This window comes from Misgurnus anguillicaudatus, chromosome 3, assembly GCF_027580225.2.
Source record: "Misgurnus anguillicaudatus chromosome 3, ASM2758022v2, whole genome shotgun sequence".
NCBI classification, from domain to species: Eukaryota; Metazoa; Chordata; class Actinopteri; order Cypriniformes; family Cobitidae; genus Misgurnus; species Misgurnus anguillicaudatus.
Window position 1 is genome coordinate 36,391,485 of NC_073339.2, and position 15,437 is coordinate 36,406,921.

The 15,437-nt window shown below is 36.7% G+C and overlaps 1 protein-coding gene across 3 annotated transcripts in view; it reads left to right on the plus strand.

Moving 5' to 3' along the window:
- The window catches only part of dlc1 (DLC1 Rho GTPase activating protein), a 129,852-nt gene that overhangs the window by 19,540 nt on the left and 94,875 nt on the right, over window positions 1-15,437 (plus strand). For all 3 annotated transcript variants that reach the window (XM_055205730.2, XM_055205732.2, XM_055205731.2), the window contains exon 4: window positions 1,035-1,175. In XM_055205730.2, coding sequence (XP_055061705.2) covers window positions 1,035-1,175 — 141 coding nt within the window. The remainder of the gene's footprint in view (window positions 1-1,034; window positions 1,176-15,437) is intronic.

A 15,437-nucleotide genomic window follows, 5' to 3' on the forward strand; every position in this document is an offset into this window, starting at 1 on the left:
ATAAAATAATGCTGAACATCTACTTTAAACATTAGTATGTGGCATAAACAATCTAACCTTAAAGGAATATTCCATTTTCTTAAAAGAAAAATCCAGATAATTTACTCACCACCATGTCATCCAAAATGTTGATGTCTTTCTTTGTTCAGTCCAGAAGAAATTATGTTTTTTGAGGAGAACATTGCAGGATTTTTCTCATTTTGATGGACTTTGGTGGACACCAACAGTTGATGCTCGGCTCAGCACTTAACAGTTTTTTTCAGCGGAGTTTCAAAGGACTATAAACAATCCCAAACGAGGCATAAGAGTCTTATCTAGCAAAACGATTGTCATTTTTGACAATAAAAATAACAAATATCCACTTTTAAAGCACAACTTCTCGTTTAGATCCGGTCGTCATGCGCTAGCGTGACTTGATGCTATACGTCATCACTTCAAGAGGTCACAGAGGACGAACGTGAAATTCCACCCCAGTGTTTACAAGTGTGTTGAAAGAGGACCGTTCCTATGTTGTTGTATGTCAACTGATACTAATTAATGTCTTTGGGTCAGTTTATTGTTTACAGTGATCCGCAAATGTGCGTTTTATATATGTAACACGTGACCTCCCTACGTCACTACGCATTTACGTTAGGTCGCGCTGGACCTTACCTAAACGAAAATTTGTGCTTTAAAAGTGTATATTTGTTATTTTTGTTGTCAAAAATGACCATCGTTTTGTTAGATAAGACCCTTATGCCCTGTTTGGGATTGTTTATAGTCCTTTGAAACTCCGTTGAAAAAAAAACTGTTAAGTGTTAAGTATTAATTGTTGGTGTCTATTAAAGTCCATTAAAATGAGAAACATCCTGCAATGTTTTCCTCAAAAAACATAATTTCTTCTCGACTGAACAAAGAAAGACATCAACATTTTGGATGACATTGCGGTGAGTAAATTATCTGGATTTTTCTTTTAAGAAAATGGAATATTCCTTTAAGTTACAGATAGACATTTGATTTTTACACTAAGACACTGTTTCTCTTGTCCTGAACAGGAAGTTGATATAGAAATACTGGATTCAGCTGGAAGTCTTTCGGCCTCTTCCCAGTCTTTAAACACTCCAACATATCGCTCTTCATCATCACTGTCTTCATCAGGACCTTCAGGAATATCCGGGGCAAGACCAAAGAATGAGGTTAGTTACATCAGACCTAAGGAGTCAATGGATCTCTGTTCTTGAATTTAAATTTTTATAAATAAATAAAATTAAATGAATAAAATATCACATAAAGTAATTAATGAACCATATTAATTAGTTTAAAACAAGAGGGTTTTGTGAAGGTTGTTTGAGTGTGGGCAATGTGGTGGACTGGTTTGATGGGACATACAGTAGACGACTCCTTGCCTGATCCTTACCGGATCCGCTGACTTCCGCAAGATGCTGGTGCTGATCCAGTCTGGAGTCGTCTGCTGTCTGGGGAACTAGCCAAGCATATAGGTACAAGCATATGTATTAAAGGAATAGTTTACCCAAATATGAAATATTTTGGATTAGGTATAGGGTCAGAGTTAGCAGCTTGTATGCAATTCTTATCAAATATTCTCCCACACGGATATAGGTAATGGTTAGATATACAGTAGGTATAGGGTGTAAGGAAAGATTTTTTTTTTAATTAATGTTGTTCCAGTACAAAATTAAATGTTTAAGAAACATCTTATTTGGCAAAATCACCTTGATTTACAGTAGGAGCCATCATTATTTCTGGCATTTATAAACAACCTCATCTTTTATTTCCGTCCCCAAATTCACTCAATGACATCTGACTGTATACTTACTTTACTGCGTTTTAGTTCTCAACCATTCTCTTGTACTAACACATTTTTCACTCTTACCAACACATACAGACAAAAAAAAACATTCTGTCCGCTTCTTCCTGAATTTCCCTGCCTCTCACTGACAGTTAAAACACATTGTTTGCCTCTGAAATGTTAAGTTGAGCATGTTATGGCTCATCAAAGGTTTTCACATCAAATTCACAAAAATACACATTCTGTCTCTCCAACATACAGTACGTGTACTGTACATGCACATACTCCAGAGAGAAGATTACAAGAAATGTTCCTGTGTGTTTTAGCTGGTGGAAGCTGGCAGATGGTAAAGGGTATTATTATGTTTCAGCAGCTATATACAATCTGAGAGAGAGAGAGAGAGAGAGAGAGAGAGAGAGAGAGAGAGAGAGAGATGCTATGCAGTAAAGTAGCTGTTGGCACCACAACACAGGGCCGGCCCCACGGGGGGTGTTGCCCCCTCACCACCACTTTCCCGCCCCCTCAGATCACCATTCATGTTGAATGGGATTTTAATGATAAAATGTGCTATTTAAAAATCACATTTGCCTAGTGTATTGTCTTCAAAGAGTGAATAATAAGCTAAAATAACAATATTTTAGTTAAGGACGGTCTGATAGGCTAAGCGTTTTCCCCTAAAATCAAACACGGAAGCTACGAACATCCCATGCTAATATATATGCTTTTTTTGTATATACACTGAAAAAATGTGGTTGCACATGATTGAATTAAGTTTTCTTAAAATGATTTTTCTTTAAAAAATTGTTGGATCTACGTATTTTAATTATGTACACCCAGAGGTGGAAAGTAACGAATTACATTTACTCACGTTACTGTAATTGAGTAGTTTTTTTCTGTATTTTTACTATTTTGAGTAGTTTTTAAAATCTGTACTTTTACTTTTACTTAAGTATGTTTTATTTAAAGTATTGTACTTCGCTACATTTTAAATCATATCCGTTACTGAGTAAAAAAATATTTTAAAAAGCAAAGTGAAAAAGACGCGAAACGGATGTAAATGGGCGGGGCCCGGGGAACGCGCAAAAAGAACCATGGAGACGGACGAGACAGGCGCGCGCTAATGCAGACCCGCCTCAGTTCAAATCTTATGAAAGAAACCCCTGGTCATATTTAAGCGACCACTTTCCACTGACGCGAAGCGAGTGTTTCATTTCTATGAAAGGTAGGATTCATGCTCTTAAGTACGAAATTGCACGACGCGTTTTTAATACCATGCGCATTATCTTCCGAGGTCTAGCAGCTTCACGTCAAGTCAAACGCAACTTCAAAACCTCCTCAAGAAAGCGCAGGTCATTAGACATTGCAGAGAGAGAGAGAGAGAGAGAGAGAGAGAGAGAGAGAGAGCGCGCGCGAGAGAGAGAGAGAAGAATAAATGTCATCAGGTACCCAGGTCAGGGAAGCAAGAAGATAATAAACGTGTCAAATGTATATAGACATGGCACTCATCTCATTATATGCTCATTTAAACTAGATATATAGTTTAATAAAATAATGTATGTTACCAGCAATACATCAATTACAACCTTACTATAGTGATTGTATTTAAGAGCTGCTGACCACCTTCAAAAGTGCATAACTCACATGTAAAAATCATTAAACAATTCCATAAATGTTTCTTACTTTAAAAAAAGCTTTTTATTTTATTAACTTTTTGTTATTGCACTTTAATTGTAAAGATGTTCCTACAATTAAAAACAACTAGTTTGAGATGTATATTCCCTTGTCGTTTTTGAACTATACTAGAATCCTCCACATCTCCCCGCTGTAAAAAAAAAGTAACTTTTACTCTGAGTAAAGTTAAAATGACTTTCTTTTTACTTTTACTTGAGTAGATTTTTAGACAAGTAACTTTACTTTTACTTAATTAAAATATTATTAAAGTAACTTTACTTTTACTTGAGTACAATATTTTAGTACTTTTTCCACCTCTGTGTACACCATGCAGCTCAACATGATTGAATCAAGTTTTTTTTTTATTAAATTAATTTTAATTAATGTTAATTTCATTTTAAGAAAACCTAATTTAATCATGTGCAACCAATGTCCAGATTTTTTTTTTATGTAGTAAAATTGTTCCGAGCTATGTTTGTTGCTCGCTATAGCTGCAGTTTTGTGGTTGTATTATTGTGATGTTTGTTTATAATGCGTTTAAACTAAGGGACGTACCAAAGCTATATGTATTTTCTGGCTGATACAATTATATGCATTCATGTGATCCCCCCTCTTGGTATTTCAGACGCCCCCTCATCAGTGCTTGACTGGCGCCGGCACTGCCACAACACCCCTTTCATTTAGTGTTTACATTGTTTTTCAGCATATAGAAAGCTGTCATAATGGTGAACACTTCAATTCCCTCTTCAAAATCAACTCAATCACTTTAAAGTGCATGAGATGAAACGTGTGATAAAGAGATAATTGACAAGCATTTTAACCCCTTATGCCACAAACAACCACAAACATATGAGATAACATTTCTAATAATACAAATTGTAATGCTACACTATAAAATGAAATTTCAACTTTAATATCTAAAGTCTTTGCTTTTACACTCTCATAAATAATGGTACAAAAGCTGTCACTAAAGGTCCTAATAAGTGCCATTTAGGTACATATATATGTGTATATATATATGTATTCCTGATTCTGATTTTGTCAGATTTCTCTGTATTACTCGAATAGCCAAACTGGTTAACTGGTAGGGGATGTTCTCATACATTTGTCCATGTGGTGTATTTAAAAGTATAAAATGAAGATAATTCAAAGGTGAGACTAATCCGAGACCCTTTGAAGTTGATAAGTGCAGTCTTTACCCAGATTTTTCCTTATCTTAATTTGATCCTCTTTGTCTTATCTTTCATTCTGTAGCCATCCTGACTGAGGTCATGGAAAAAAATGAAGCAAACTAATAGATTTATCCTTTAATCTTGATTAATGGGTCAACGTAGCAAAGTGCTCAGAGAAAGGTCAAGGAGACGAGAGATGGAAACAGACAGAGAGAGGAGAGGACCATTCAAACGCCTTAATGTATAGCAAAGGGAATGCAAGCTTGCATGTTTGAGCAGGTACCCGCAGACACACATGAAGGCATCGTCGTGCAGATCACACGTGACATCAAACAGACGCATGGATAAAGTCATGTTTACAGGAGTAACTACTGTTTACGTTGACGCTTTTCAGTGTCTGTGACTATTAGGCGTGAGTGAGCGTCCGCTTGCACACCTTTCTGTTTGTTCATTCTTGCCATTACTCACAGGGTTACAAAAATGTACCAGGTAAACACATAAAAGGCCTGGCGATACAAACACATGCACTTGCACACACATGTTAACGTTAAATAGCACGTATGCATCGTTTGCACGCAAACCCCTTTGCCGTTGCTAAGGTACTTTAAATGGAGATGAAGCATGTCAAACTAAATATCTGCGACTACCCTTCACTTGAAATGTATGTCACCCGTTGCCATTGCGTAAAAGTGGCAGCGAATGTCCAGATTAGTGATTATTGACAGGGTCACTGTGTGTTCATTCTGGATTTCAGTTTTTGAAGTAGACTAGAATAACAAAGCAAAGTTATGCTTGGTAAATCTGATGGTATTCACTGTGTACGTGCCGTCTTTTCAAAGTCTTTACGGCCAGGATGACGTAAAAGTAAATATGAAGAAGTTATGTCACAGAATAATGAGATCTTTGGAGTCCTAGTTGCCTGTTTGAAGTATTTGTAGTGTAAGTGTACTCTGTGGTGAACCTTCTGACCTTCTGGCAAACACACAGGTGCTATGACTAAATGAACTCTCTTCCATAACCCAGTTTATTTTGGATGAGAACTGCCTACTTACCCATGAAGATGACATGTAAAAACCATACACTCTCAAAAAATAAAGGCACGCAAGTTGTCACTGGGACAGTACCCTTTCAAAAAGGTACACTTTTGTACCCAAAGAGTGCATATTAGTACTTCAAAGGTACATACTGGTAGTTCAAAGATCCCTAAATGGTACATATTAGGACCTTTTTTAAGGGGTACACTCTTAAAACGAATGTGTTAAATTAACACATCTTGTGTCTAGTTAAGGACAACACATCTAGTGTGTTGTCCTTAATTTAACACATCTCTGTGTTATTTTTAGAACAACACACTTTGTGTTGTTTTAACACATCTTGTGTTGTCCCTTTTATTTATATGAACTCTAAATCAGCACGAAATGACACATAATGTGTTAAATAGTTTAACACAAAGCAATGTGTTAAAATTAACACACCCTGGATGTGTTAATTTTAACACATTGCTTTGTGTTAAACTATTTAACACATTATGTGTTGTTTTTAACACATTAAGTGTCATTTAAGTTCATAAAAAATAAAAGGGACAACACAAGATGTGTTAAAACAACACAAAGTGTGTTGTTCCAAAAATAACACAGAGATGTGTTAAATTAAGGACAACACACTAGATGTGTTGTCCTTAACTAGACACAAGATGTGTTAATTTAACACAATCATTTTAAGAGTGTACTGCCCCAGTGATAGCTTTGTACCTTTATTTTTAACAGTGTAGACATAGTGTCCGTGACGTCACCCATAGGTTTCTGAAGATCATTTTTAAAGCCAATATAGGTGGTGCCTGCCGTCGCCATCTTGGCCGTGCATCACTCGCGGATATCTATTTTATCCAAAGCGACTTACAATTGCTATATATGTCAGAGGTCGCACGCCTCTGGAGCAACTAGGGGTTAAGTGTCTTGTTCGGGGACACAATGGTGTGTCACAGTGGATTCAAACCCACGCCTCTCACACCAAAGGCGTGTGTCTTATCCACTGCACCATCACCACCCCAAAACTGCGCCTTCATCACCAAAATGGGTAAAGAGGCGGGACATGTGTGAAGCTGGGGTGACTGGTTGCTAAAACCACGCCCGCCTAGCTCGACTCTAGTTACAGCAGTGGCTGTTCAACTGTCAGTCAAGTGGCTACGCCCTTAATTATGCAGAACTTTAATGTTTAATATCATTTAAATGGATAAGTAAAAAAAAATCACCCCCCTCACAGTTGTCATGAAGGGCAAACTTAGCTATACAGACCAAAAACAATTTTTTACAAATTTTTTCTGCTCTAAAGTTGGGCATTTTAACAATGTGGATGTATGTGAATTTACTTCCTTTTGAAGCCAGCCTCTAGCGGACAGTTTTTTCAGAATTGCAGTTTAAATCACTTCCATATTGGCTTCATCTGAGAGATCGAAAGGTTGCCCCTCTGTAAAAACATTACAAAAATACTAAAAAATTAAGTAAAATTCTGCTTGCCTTTACAGTTTTCTCTTCATTAAAAAGTTAAATTTACAGTTAGCCCAGAGTATGTTTTTTATGTGAACGCAAGCGTACATGCACGGTCGAGCGCATACATGTACACAGACTTTCGATGCATGTGCATAGCATTTTTTTTTCTAACTGATGAACAATAAACCATTGACAGCCAATCAAATCTATTTGTACTTCAAGTGCACGCGCATTTGAAATGACAGATTAAACAGTGGAGATATCCAGCGCTGTTGCATTCGCTGTGAAATTGACATAATGCTATTTTCTACTACAATGACTACACCAAAAGGTAAGATATTAGATTACACAAACTACTAGATTCTCTGTTTAGAGTTAAGCAAATGTTGACGACATCTGATGGTTATACCCGCTGTGTTAATGCAACAAGAACAGCATATTTATACATTTAATGACACTTGAACAATTACAAATATTGCATATTTTTAGTAAAGAAAATATGCAATATTAGTTAATGCCATTGAAGGTAAATGATTTGCGCAACATGATACGGAAAGTCATGTTATAGTCCCGAAAGATTTGATGAATGTATTTGTGTAAATGGAAATTCAGTTTTTTTTCATGCCTTGAGCACGAATGTCTTTTTCGTGTTTCACTTGCAAAAATTTCTATAAATAGTTTTTCGTGTCCGTGGCACGACTTTCTTTTTCGTGTCATTTTATGTATTGTTTTCTCATTTTTCCTATTTTTAAATCAATGTCGCTTGGGGTTGGGGTTAGATTTGGGGTTTGGGTTAGGATGTCTAAAAATGTAACATAAAATGTTTCTAACCCCAACCCCAAGCGATAATGGTAAGAAAATAGTAAAAAACAATACATAAAATGAAACAAAAAAGAAAGTCATGCAACGGACACAAAAAAACTATTTATAGAAATTTGTGGAGTGACTGAAAAAAACATTCGTGCTATGACTACGATGCCTTGCAAGCTAATTAGCATAAAGTTAGCATTGTCGTCCGGTGGCGTGGATGCTAATATAATTATTGTTAGAGTTAACGTTATAGTTATTGTTTTAATGAGTGCGGACCTTTACTTATAACTTTAGCTTCCCCTACAGTGCACAAAAGAAAACACACACAAACACAGTGTGTTACTGTATAAAGTAAGTACACTGAAAAAATGATTCATTGAATTTAATATTTTTTTTTAAGGTAAGTGGTTGCAATGAATTTATTTAAGCTACATTTAAACAAAAGTTTTATATTTTATTTTACGTTACTAATCTTTTTTGTTTAAATGTAGCTTAAAAAAATTGATTGCAACCACTTACCTTAAAAAAATTGATTAAATTCAATGAATCATTTTTTTCAGTGTAGACACTAGCACACAAAATGACCATTTACTCTCTCAAACAGCATTGCTTGTAGTTTAATATTCCGCCCATATTTAATAATTCAATGCACCCTCATTTCAATTGTAACCACATTGTCTAAGTGCATGAATAATGCACCAGTTGCATACAGGAGCAAAATGATGTATGGCGTTTTACATTACAGTCGCATTGAAGGAGAGAGAGAGAAAGAGTGAGAGAGATATAAAGTGTCAAAACAGCAAGGACGGGTTGTTTTCAGAGAAGGATGTGGAAAAAGTAACCTCTTTCTGACCTTCGGCAGGAAATCGCTGTTTTCCGAAATGTTCAAGGTCGTGGGTGCTGTATCAGGCATTCTAAAGGCCCAAAACAAGGGCTCTGTCTCTGTCTGTGTTTTGGAGAAAACAAGAGAGAAAGCAGACGTGATACATGAATGGAATGATATCATTTGATTTACTCATCAGAAAAGCCCGCTCTGACATTTTTGATTTATGTAAGAGGATAGAAAAGAAAGAGATTTTTGTGTTTTGGAGATGTCAAACAGCCATCTCATGAATATCCCTTCATTCTGTACATATATCACAATCTTTGAAATCTTTTCCACGCAGTCTTCTGTAAGTATTTCCAGTAGTCTGTGACTAACAAGATTCATTTATCTCAACGGAGCTTTATATCACCAGTCCAAACACGAGAGAGCACATTAACTAAATATGTTATCCTGTACGCTGTCTTTTCTCGTAATAACCATAATACCGTCTTTTCACTTATTCTCTGCTTACATGAGCCAGAAACATGAATGCATCGGCCTACTTTTGATCCCGTAACTCAAGCCTGTCAGGAGCGCAAGACGTTCAGTGTATTTGGCTCGCAGTGCGGTGTTGATAGCTCATTGGCCCAGCGTGAGCAGAACTCAATATATTTGTCTGAGTACCCCGAGGCCTCGCCGTAAGAACTCTATCTGTCCAAAGGGGTTTTCATCCGTCGGAACGGGTGTCGTATTTGTATATCAAACACAAGACAGTGCAGGCATTTGTTGACCATAAATTTTAATGATATGATGTTAGTCAAGAAATGTGCGTGACAGGGTCTCCGGCATATAAGCGCATCGATAACTATAAATCACAACGTTAAATTCGCAAACGTGCACAGGCAGAGTGATAGAAACAGATGTTATTTACAGTACATGTACACGTGCAGACACAAACAGACACAGACACACACACAGTGTTAATGTAAGAAAGTAATTTCCCAATTATTTGAAATTATCATGCAGTAAAACTTTTATGATGGTATTTAGATTTATGATGGTTAGCAGTGAGCATGTATCTACAAGATACATTTACTTGAGAAGCAAAATGGCATACAATTTTATGAGCAAATCTAATTATTCAAAGAAATGTATGTGTAATATATAGATAAATATTGTGGTTAGACGTCCAGACCAAATTTTGCAGTGTTTTAACCTAGACGTTTAGACGGCTATTAGAAGTCTTTTGAATGAAACATTGCTTGCTGGGAGGAACATACTGCTAAAGAAAAGCATATAAAGAGTTTGGTTCCAAAATTCGATAAATGCCATTTTCTTCATTTTACCCTAAATCCGATATCCGCCATGTTATTCTGTCATCTTTTCTCAATTTTTTCCAAACCGCGAAAAACGCCAGTCCTCCTTCTCTGCAGAATGCAATAAATCCGCTCAACAAATCACAGCGCACTATTTAACGCATTGTAAAAAACAATGGCACCGCTTTGAATGCATGCAGATCCGAGTTTTCCTCATCTACTTTGTACTTTGTGAGCAACAAACAAACAAAAACAAAATAGTAATTTTGATGGCATTGATAAACCTGTGGTGGTTTCTGTGGCGGGGAAGAAGCGTAAACATCAACATTGAACAATTTACGTTAAAGGCCACTCGGGCGAAGGAAAAATGCTGGCTGTTGCTTGTTCGCACATAACAGTATCAAGCTTCTGTCATGCTAACACATTAACCCCAAAGGATCTTACAGTATGAAAAACTTTCCATTATTTACTCAAAGTCAACGAAAATCGAGCAGGACCAAAAAAGTTGAGCCACGACGTCCCAAGTATAACAGCAGCAATGACAGTGTTCTTAATATGACAAAGTAAGTGATTTGATTAATGCCATTAATGTTTTTTTTTTAATCAGTGTATACCACTAGTCAACTAAATGAATATAACATGGCAAAGATGAATGCATATTTATAAATTGATAAAATAGACTTTTGCATTTTGCACGTTTATATAACAAATCTTTGAAATTCAAATTATGGATTTGAATTTTTAATATTTTTATAACCTAAAGATGCTATGTGAAAGTTTGTTACAGAAAATAGTAGATTTCATCTTGTCACTTTCTTGGTATAGAAAACACATTTTTACCCAAATTTGTCAAAATGGATTTATTGCGTTTTGGAACCAAACTCTTCATATATACTTCAATTTACCTTTTGTCACTTTCTTAGTCACATACAAGGCAATGTGTCTAGGAGGGTAATAAGCCTCTTGCCCCTCTGCATGGCACCCTAATCCTGCTCCATAGGTGATTTGGTGTTTTCCCAAAGTGCCGTCTGCCTAATTCAGAGTCTTCCATTGTTATCTGAGCCTGGATTATACTGGATTATGGAGATTAGCATGCAGACTCTTTTTCTAATCCACAGAGTCAATTAGGGCTGGAAAAGGGAAAATGACAGCTCTTGTGAGATTGGTGACTTTTAGAGAGAATGTGCTTACATTTAAAATAAGTGTGTATAAAGTAATGAATGGTAGTTCCTAATCTCCATTTGTAATGTTTTAGATAAAATGTCAACATTTTGACCGTATAACTTATAATACAGTACAATATATTTGTTAAGGAAGTTTGGAAGGAGTTATGAAACCCTAATGAGGATACAGATTATATTTACAGTATCCATTGGGCAGATGCATTATTCCAATTAGACTTACAGTGAATACATGATCAGTATGTTCCATGGAAATCGAAACCACAACCTTTGCGATGAGAACGCAATGCTTTGCCACTTAAACTACATGATCACAGTTTGAAGACTGGACCTAAAATTGGACTTTAGTTGCATACGCTCTAAAAAATGTTGGTTTGTAGCCCAACAGCTGGGCTAATTTCAACCCAAATTCTGAGTTGTTTCAATCCATAGTTGGGTAACAACAACCTTTATTTATTTATTTATATCCCACCTGTTGGGTTTGTCCATATTTGACCCATTTTGGGTTCACAAAACAGAGCATTGTTTAAAATGTAGGTGTTCAAATTTTTATTAAAAGTCTCACTTATGCATCTGTCTGTTAATAGTTTGGTATTTCTCTTAAAACGTCCAAATAAAAGAGTCATAAACTAGCTGCAGCTCTGATGGTTGAGTCAGGGATACTGTTTACATCATGTAACACCCTGGGGGACGACCGACATCACTTCCTGCCCAAATGGCTCGCATGAAGCATATGGAAGTTATTATGAGATGAAGAAGGGGGCGTTCTCACCGTGGAGAGGGAACATTCTTGCGGGAAAAAAAGAGAGGGTAGGCTTTTCCCACGTTTCTTAGAGCACGTGCAGGAATGTCTTCATTAGTTATGGAAAATGTTTGAGGTACCGGGGGATGGATAGCATCTGTGTCTGTACACTACAAAATGTGCGTATTAATTTCCAGTATAAACGTGATAAATTAAATCTTCTCCGAAACCATAAACGTAGACGAACTTAAAGTTCGTTTTACCGCCACATTTATCCGTAGAAAACATGTTTGTATCAGTTAAAAGATGCAGTTAGATGGCTTTTGCATTGAAAGTGATTGACATGCACACACACACACACACACACACACACACACATACACCTTACCCACTTAAAATTTGGGTGGGCCAGTCTGACCAGCTGCACATTCTTAACCAGACTTGGTGGCTGGTAAACCTGCTCAATTCCGCACACAATAATCTCTCTCTCTCTCTCTCTCTCTCTCATTATTGCTCTGTACTGTAGTTCATTTTCAGTGGTTGCTAAGAGCAAAATTTCCTACTCCCAAATCTGCATGACATTCAAGATCCTAAATATGTCCGACCCTCAGTCTAAGTATGTCATTTTTAATTTTGATTGTTTAGAAAATTTGTAGCATGGTTATCTAAGCAAGGCTTATAATGTGGGTTATCCTTATATATTCAATTGCGAAAAAGTTAATGACCAAAGTAAATCTGTCTAATTCTACCCTACACTAACTGGTGTAATGTGTTTCTGCTTTTTGTTTATGCAGTCCCTCACACATGCAGTAAATGTGTAATTGAGTGCTTTGCCCTGTTGTGTTTTTGTTGGACACCTGATACGACCTCTGATCCCTAATGCCCTGACAACCTGTGCCCAGGGACCTTGCAGAACCAAAAATGTGACCCAGTCCTGCCCCATAACGACAGGGGACACACACTTGCACACACACATGCTCAAGCACACACACACTCGCATACAAAAACCTCTCACTTTCATGACTGAAATGTAACATATGACACGTGTACTTGGGTGGTCCACAGCTAAAATGGCAAGTGCGATGGGCCGTATTACCACAATATAATCTTTTTAGACTTTAAGAGGGTGCCATTTTATACAGCGATGTAAAAAAATGCAGCATTAATGTCAAATCAACATATATTTTTATGTTACTTTAACTTAAAGTCGCCATGAAACGGAAGTACAGATTCCCTTTTTTTCCAAGTGGTGACGTATATCCGAGTGAAACAGGCTTCTGAAATGAAAAAAGGCAGGGCTGGATTTGAATTTGTCCATTGAGATCTGATTAGATCATTTGAAGTTGGGTCTTGTTGCTAATTGCTAATCGCAGCGATCTTCTCCCGGACCCCGCCCACCTGCCATATCATATGAGCGGATGTAAGTAGAGATCGTTTTGAGGAGGGAAGGAGATTTGCGTTTTTGAATAAAGATTATGAGGGCACATTATTTTTTTTTTAATAATGAAGCTCACAGATACCGAGCCCCTAAGGTGACATTGGAGTAAAAAACTCTAACGTTTAGCTCCATATGCTTACGTGAAACCTGCATAATTTTTTTTTAAGTTTAGTTTTGCGTGCGTACGTGAAACTATTGCATGTGTACATGAAACTATCGTGTGCGCAGGTGAATGCAAAAGTTTACTATACTAAACGGGATAGTTTCACGTGCGCACCCGATAGTTTCACGTGCGCATGTGAAACTAAACTTTATTTAATTTTTGCTCCATGTTCCCTTAGGGGCTCTGTACACAGATAAGTAATAAAAAAAAATTACAAAACAAATTAGAGTTTTTCATTTTATTTTCATGGCAACTTTAACAAATTAAGTTAAACAATTTCAACTTGTTTTTAAAAGTTATTTCAACTTATCACAAGTCAAAACTTAAAATAGTAGGATGAATTGACTTGCAAAACCAAGTTGTTTTAACTTTATGATGCAGTGTACTGTACATTTTTGTCATATAAAATAATATGTGTGGTTGTTTATGCAAAATTAGCTATACTGTAGGTTAACTGTAAAATATTTGTTGGTTCAACTTAAAAAAATACCTGGTTGCCTTTAAATTTTGAATTTATTCAACTTAAAAATATTAGTTAGCTTAAAAAAAGTTATGTCAACTAGTATTTTTAAGTTGAATTAACTTAAGGCAACAGGGTAACTTTTTCAATTTTTTTACTTTTTTACAGTGATGTGGGTGTTGGCAGGTGCTGCTGTAGGATATTTTGGGGGGGTTGCTTTCACGCCCTTGTCAAGGAGCCCAAAAGCTTTAGATGTGGTTCAGGTGCTTTCTTCGGTATTAGTCTACGACATTTTTCATAATTCAAGTCAAATCACCCTTAGAAAAGTTAAAGCATGCCTCTTCTCAACAACCCGCATGATTTGAGCTATCATTCATGTCATCAGCTCAGCCAGCAGATTGGACGAGCCAAAGCTAACCGAAATACGAGCGATAGTAATTATGATGGTTGCCCACAAATGATTCTCTTGTTTCTTTCTTTATTTTCGTTCTTTCTTTCCTTCTTCTTTTGTACTGGGCCTCTTCCCACTGTATAAAGGCGGTGGGCGTTGTGTTTTGAATAGCACATGATAACAGTGCTCTGACAGATGAAGTTATTCTGAGTATGCCAGAAACTCCTGTAAGTATTAATAGTATTTTACTGTCGCTGACCTTGGGATGTTTCTTTGAATTAGAGAAAACAACAGGCCTACACCCAGAAGAATGTAAAGTGTGTTATTATGGTGGGCACGGTTACGCTGTGATAACATGGTTGACTTTCTACTGAATCGAAGTTCTTTATGGCACTCCTTTAATTCTGAATTTGGAGTTGAGGGGTCTTAGTCTTGTTTTTTTACTTGCAAAAGAATGTTGAGGTATATTTTAAGCAATAGTTTTGAGTCGTGTTTGTGTTGGCACGCGTATGTTCGTGTTTAAGTGTGTATGTATGATTTACTGTCGATAGCTTGCAGTGTGCCAGCATGTGGCTTATTTTGCCTTTAGCTGACTTGGCTACGGTTGTTATTTAGCCGTAAATAATATATAGGAGAATATTTGCTGATTTATTCACAGATTGTGTTGTATATCTGTGTTTATGGACGAATTATTTAGATAAACGGTGTGAATGTGTTCCCATTCTGTGCATGTATGTGCACGTGTCTGGTGTGTGTGTGTGTGTGTGTGTGTTCCCTTGCATAGTCAGATTAGGTGCAAGACAACGCTTTATCCAGACATCTGTGGCAGCTCCATCAACAAGCCTAGGAATTTCATGGCTGAACTTTTCCTTAGCTTTGGAAGGGTTATGATTTAGAAAATGGTTATATTATTTACTTTTATACAACAGTTCTTTCTGGTTCTCGAATCTGATTGGCTAAGAACTATACGATATTGTACTGATAACGGCACTGTAACCCCTTCACCTTTC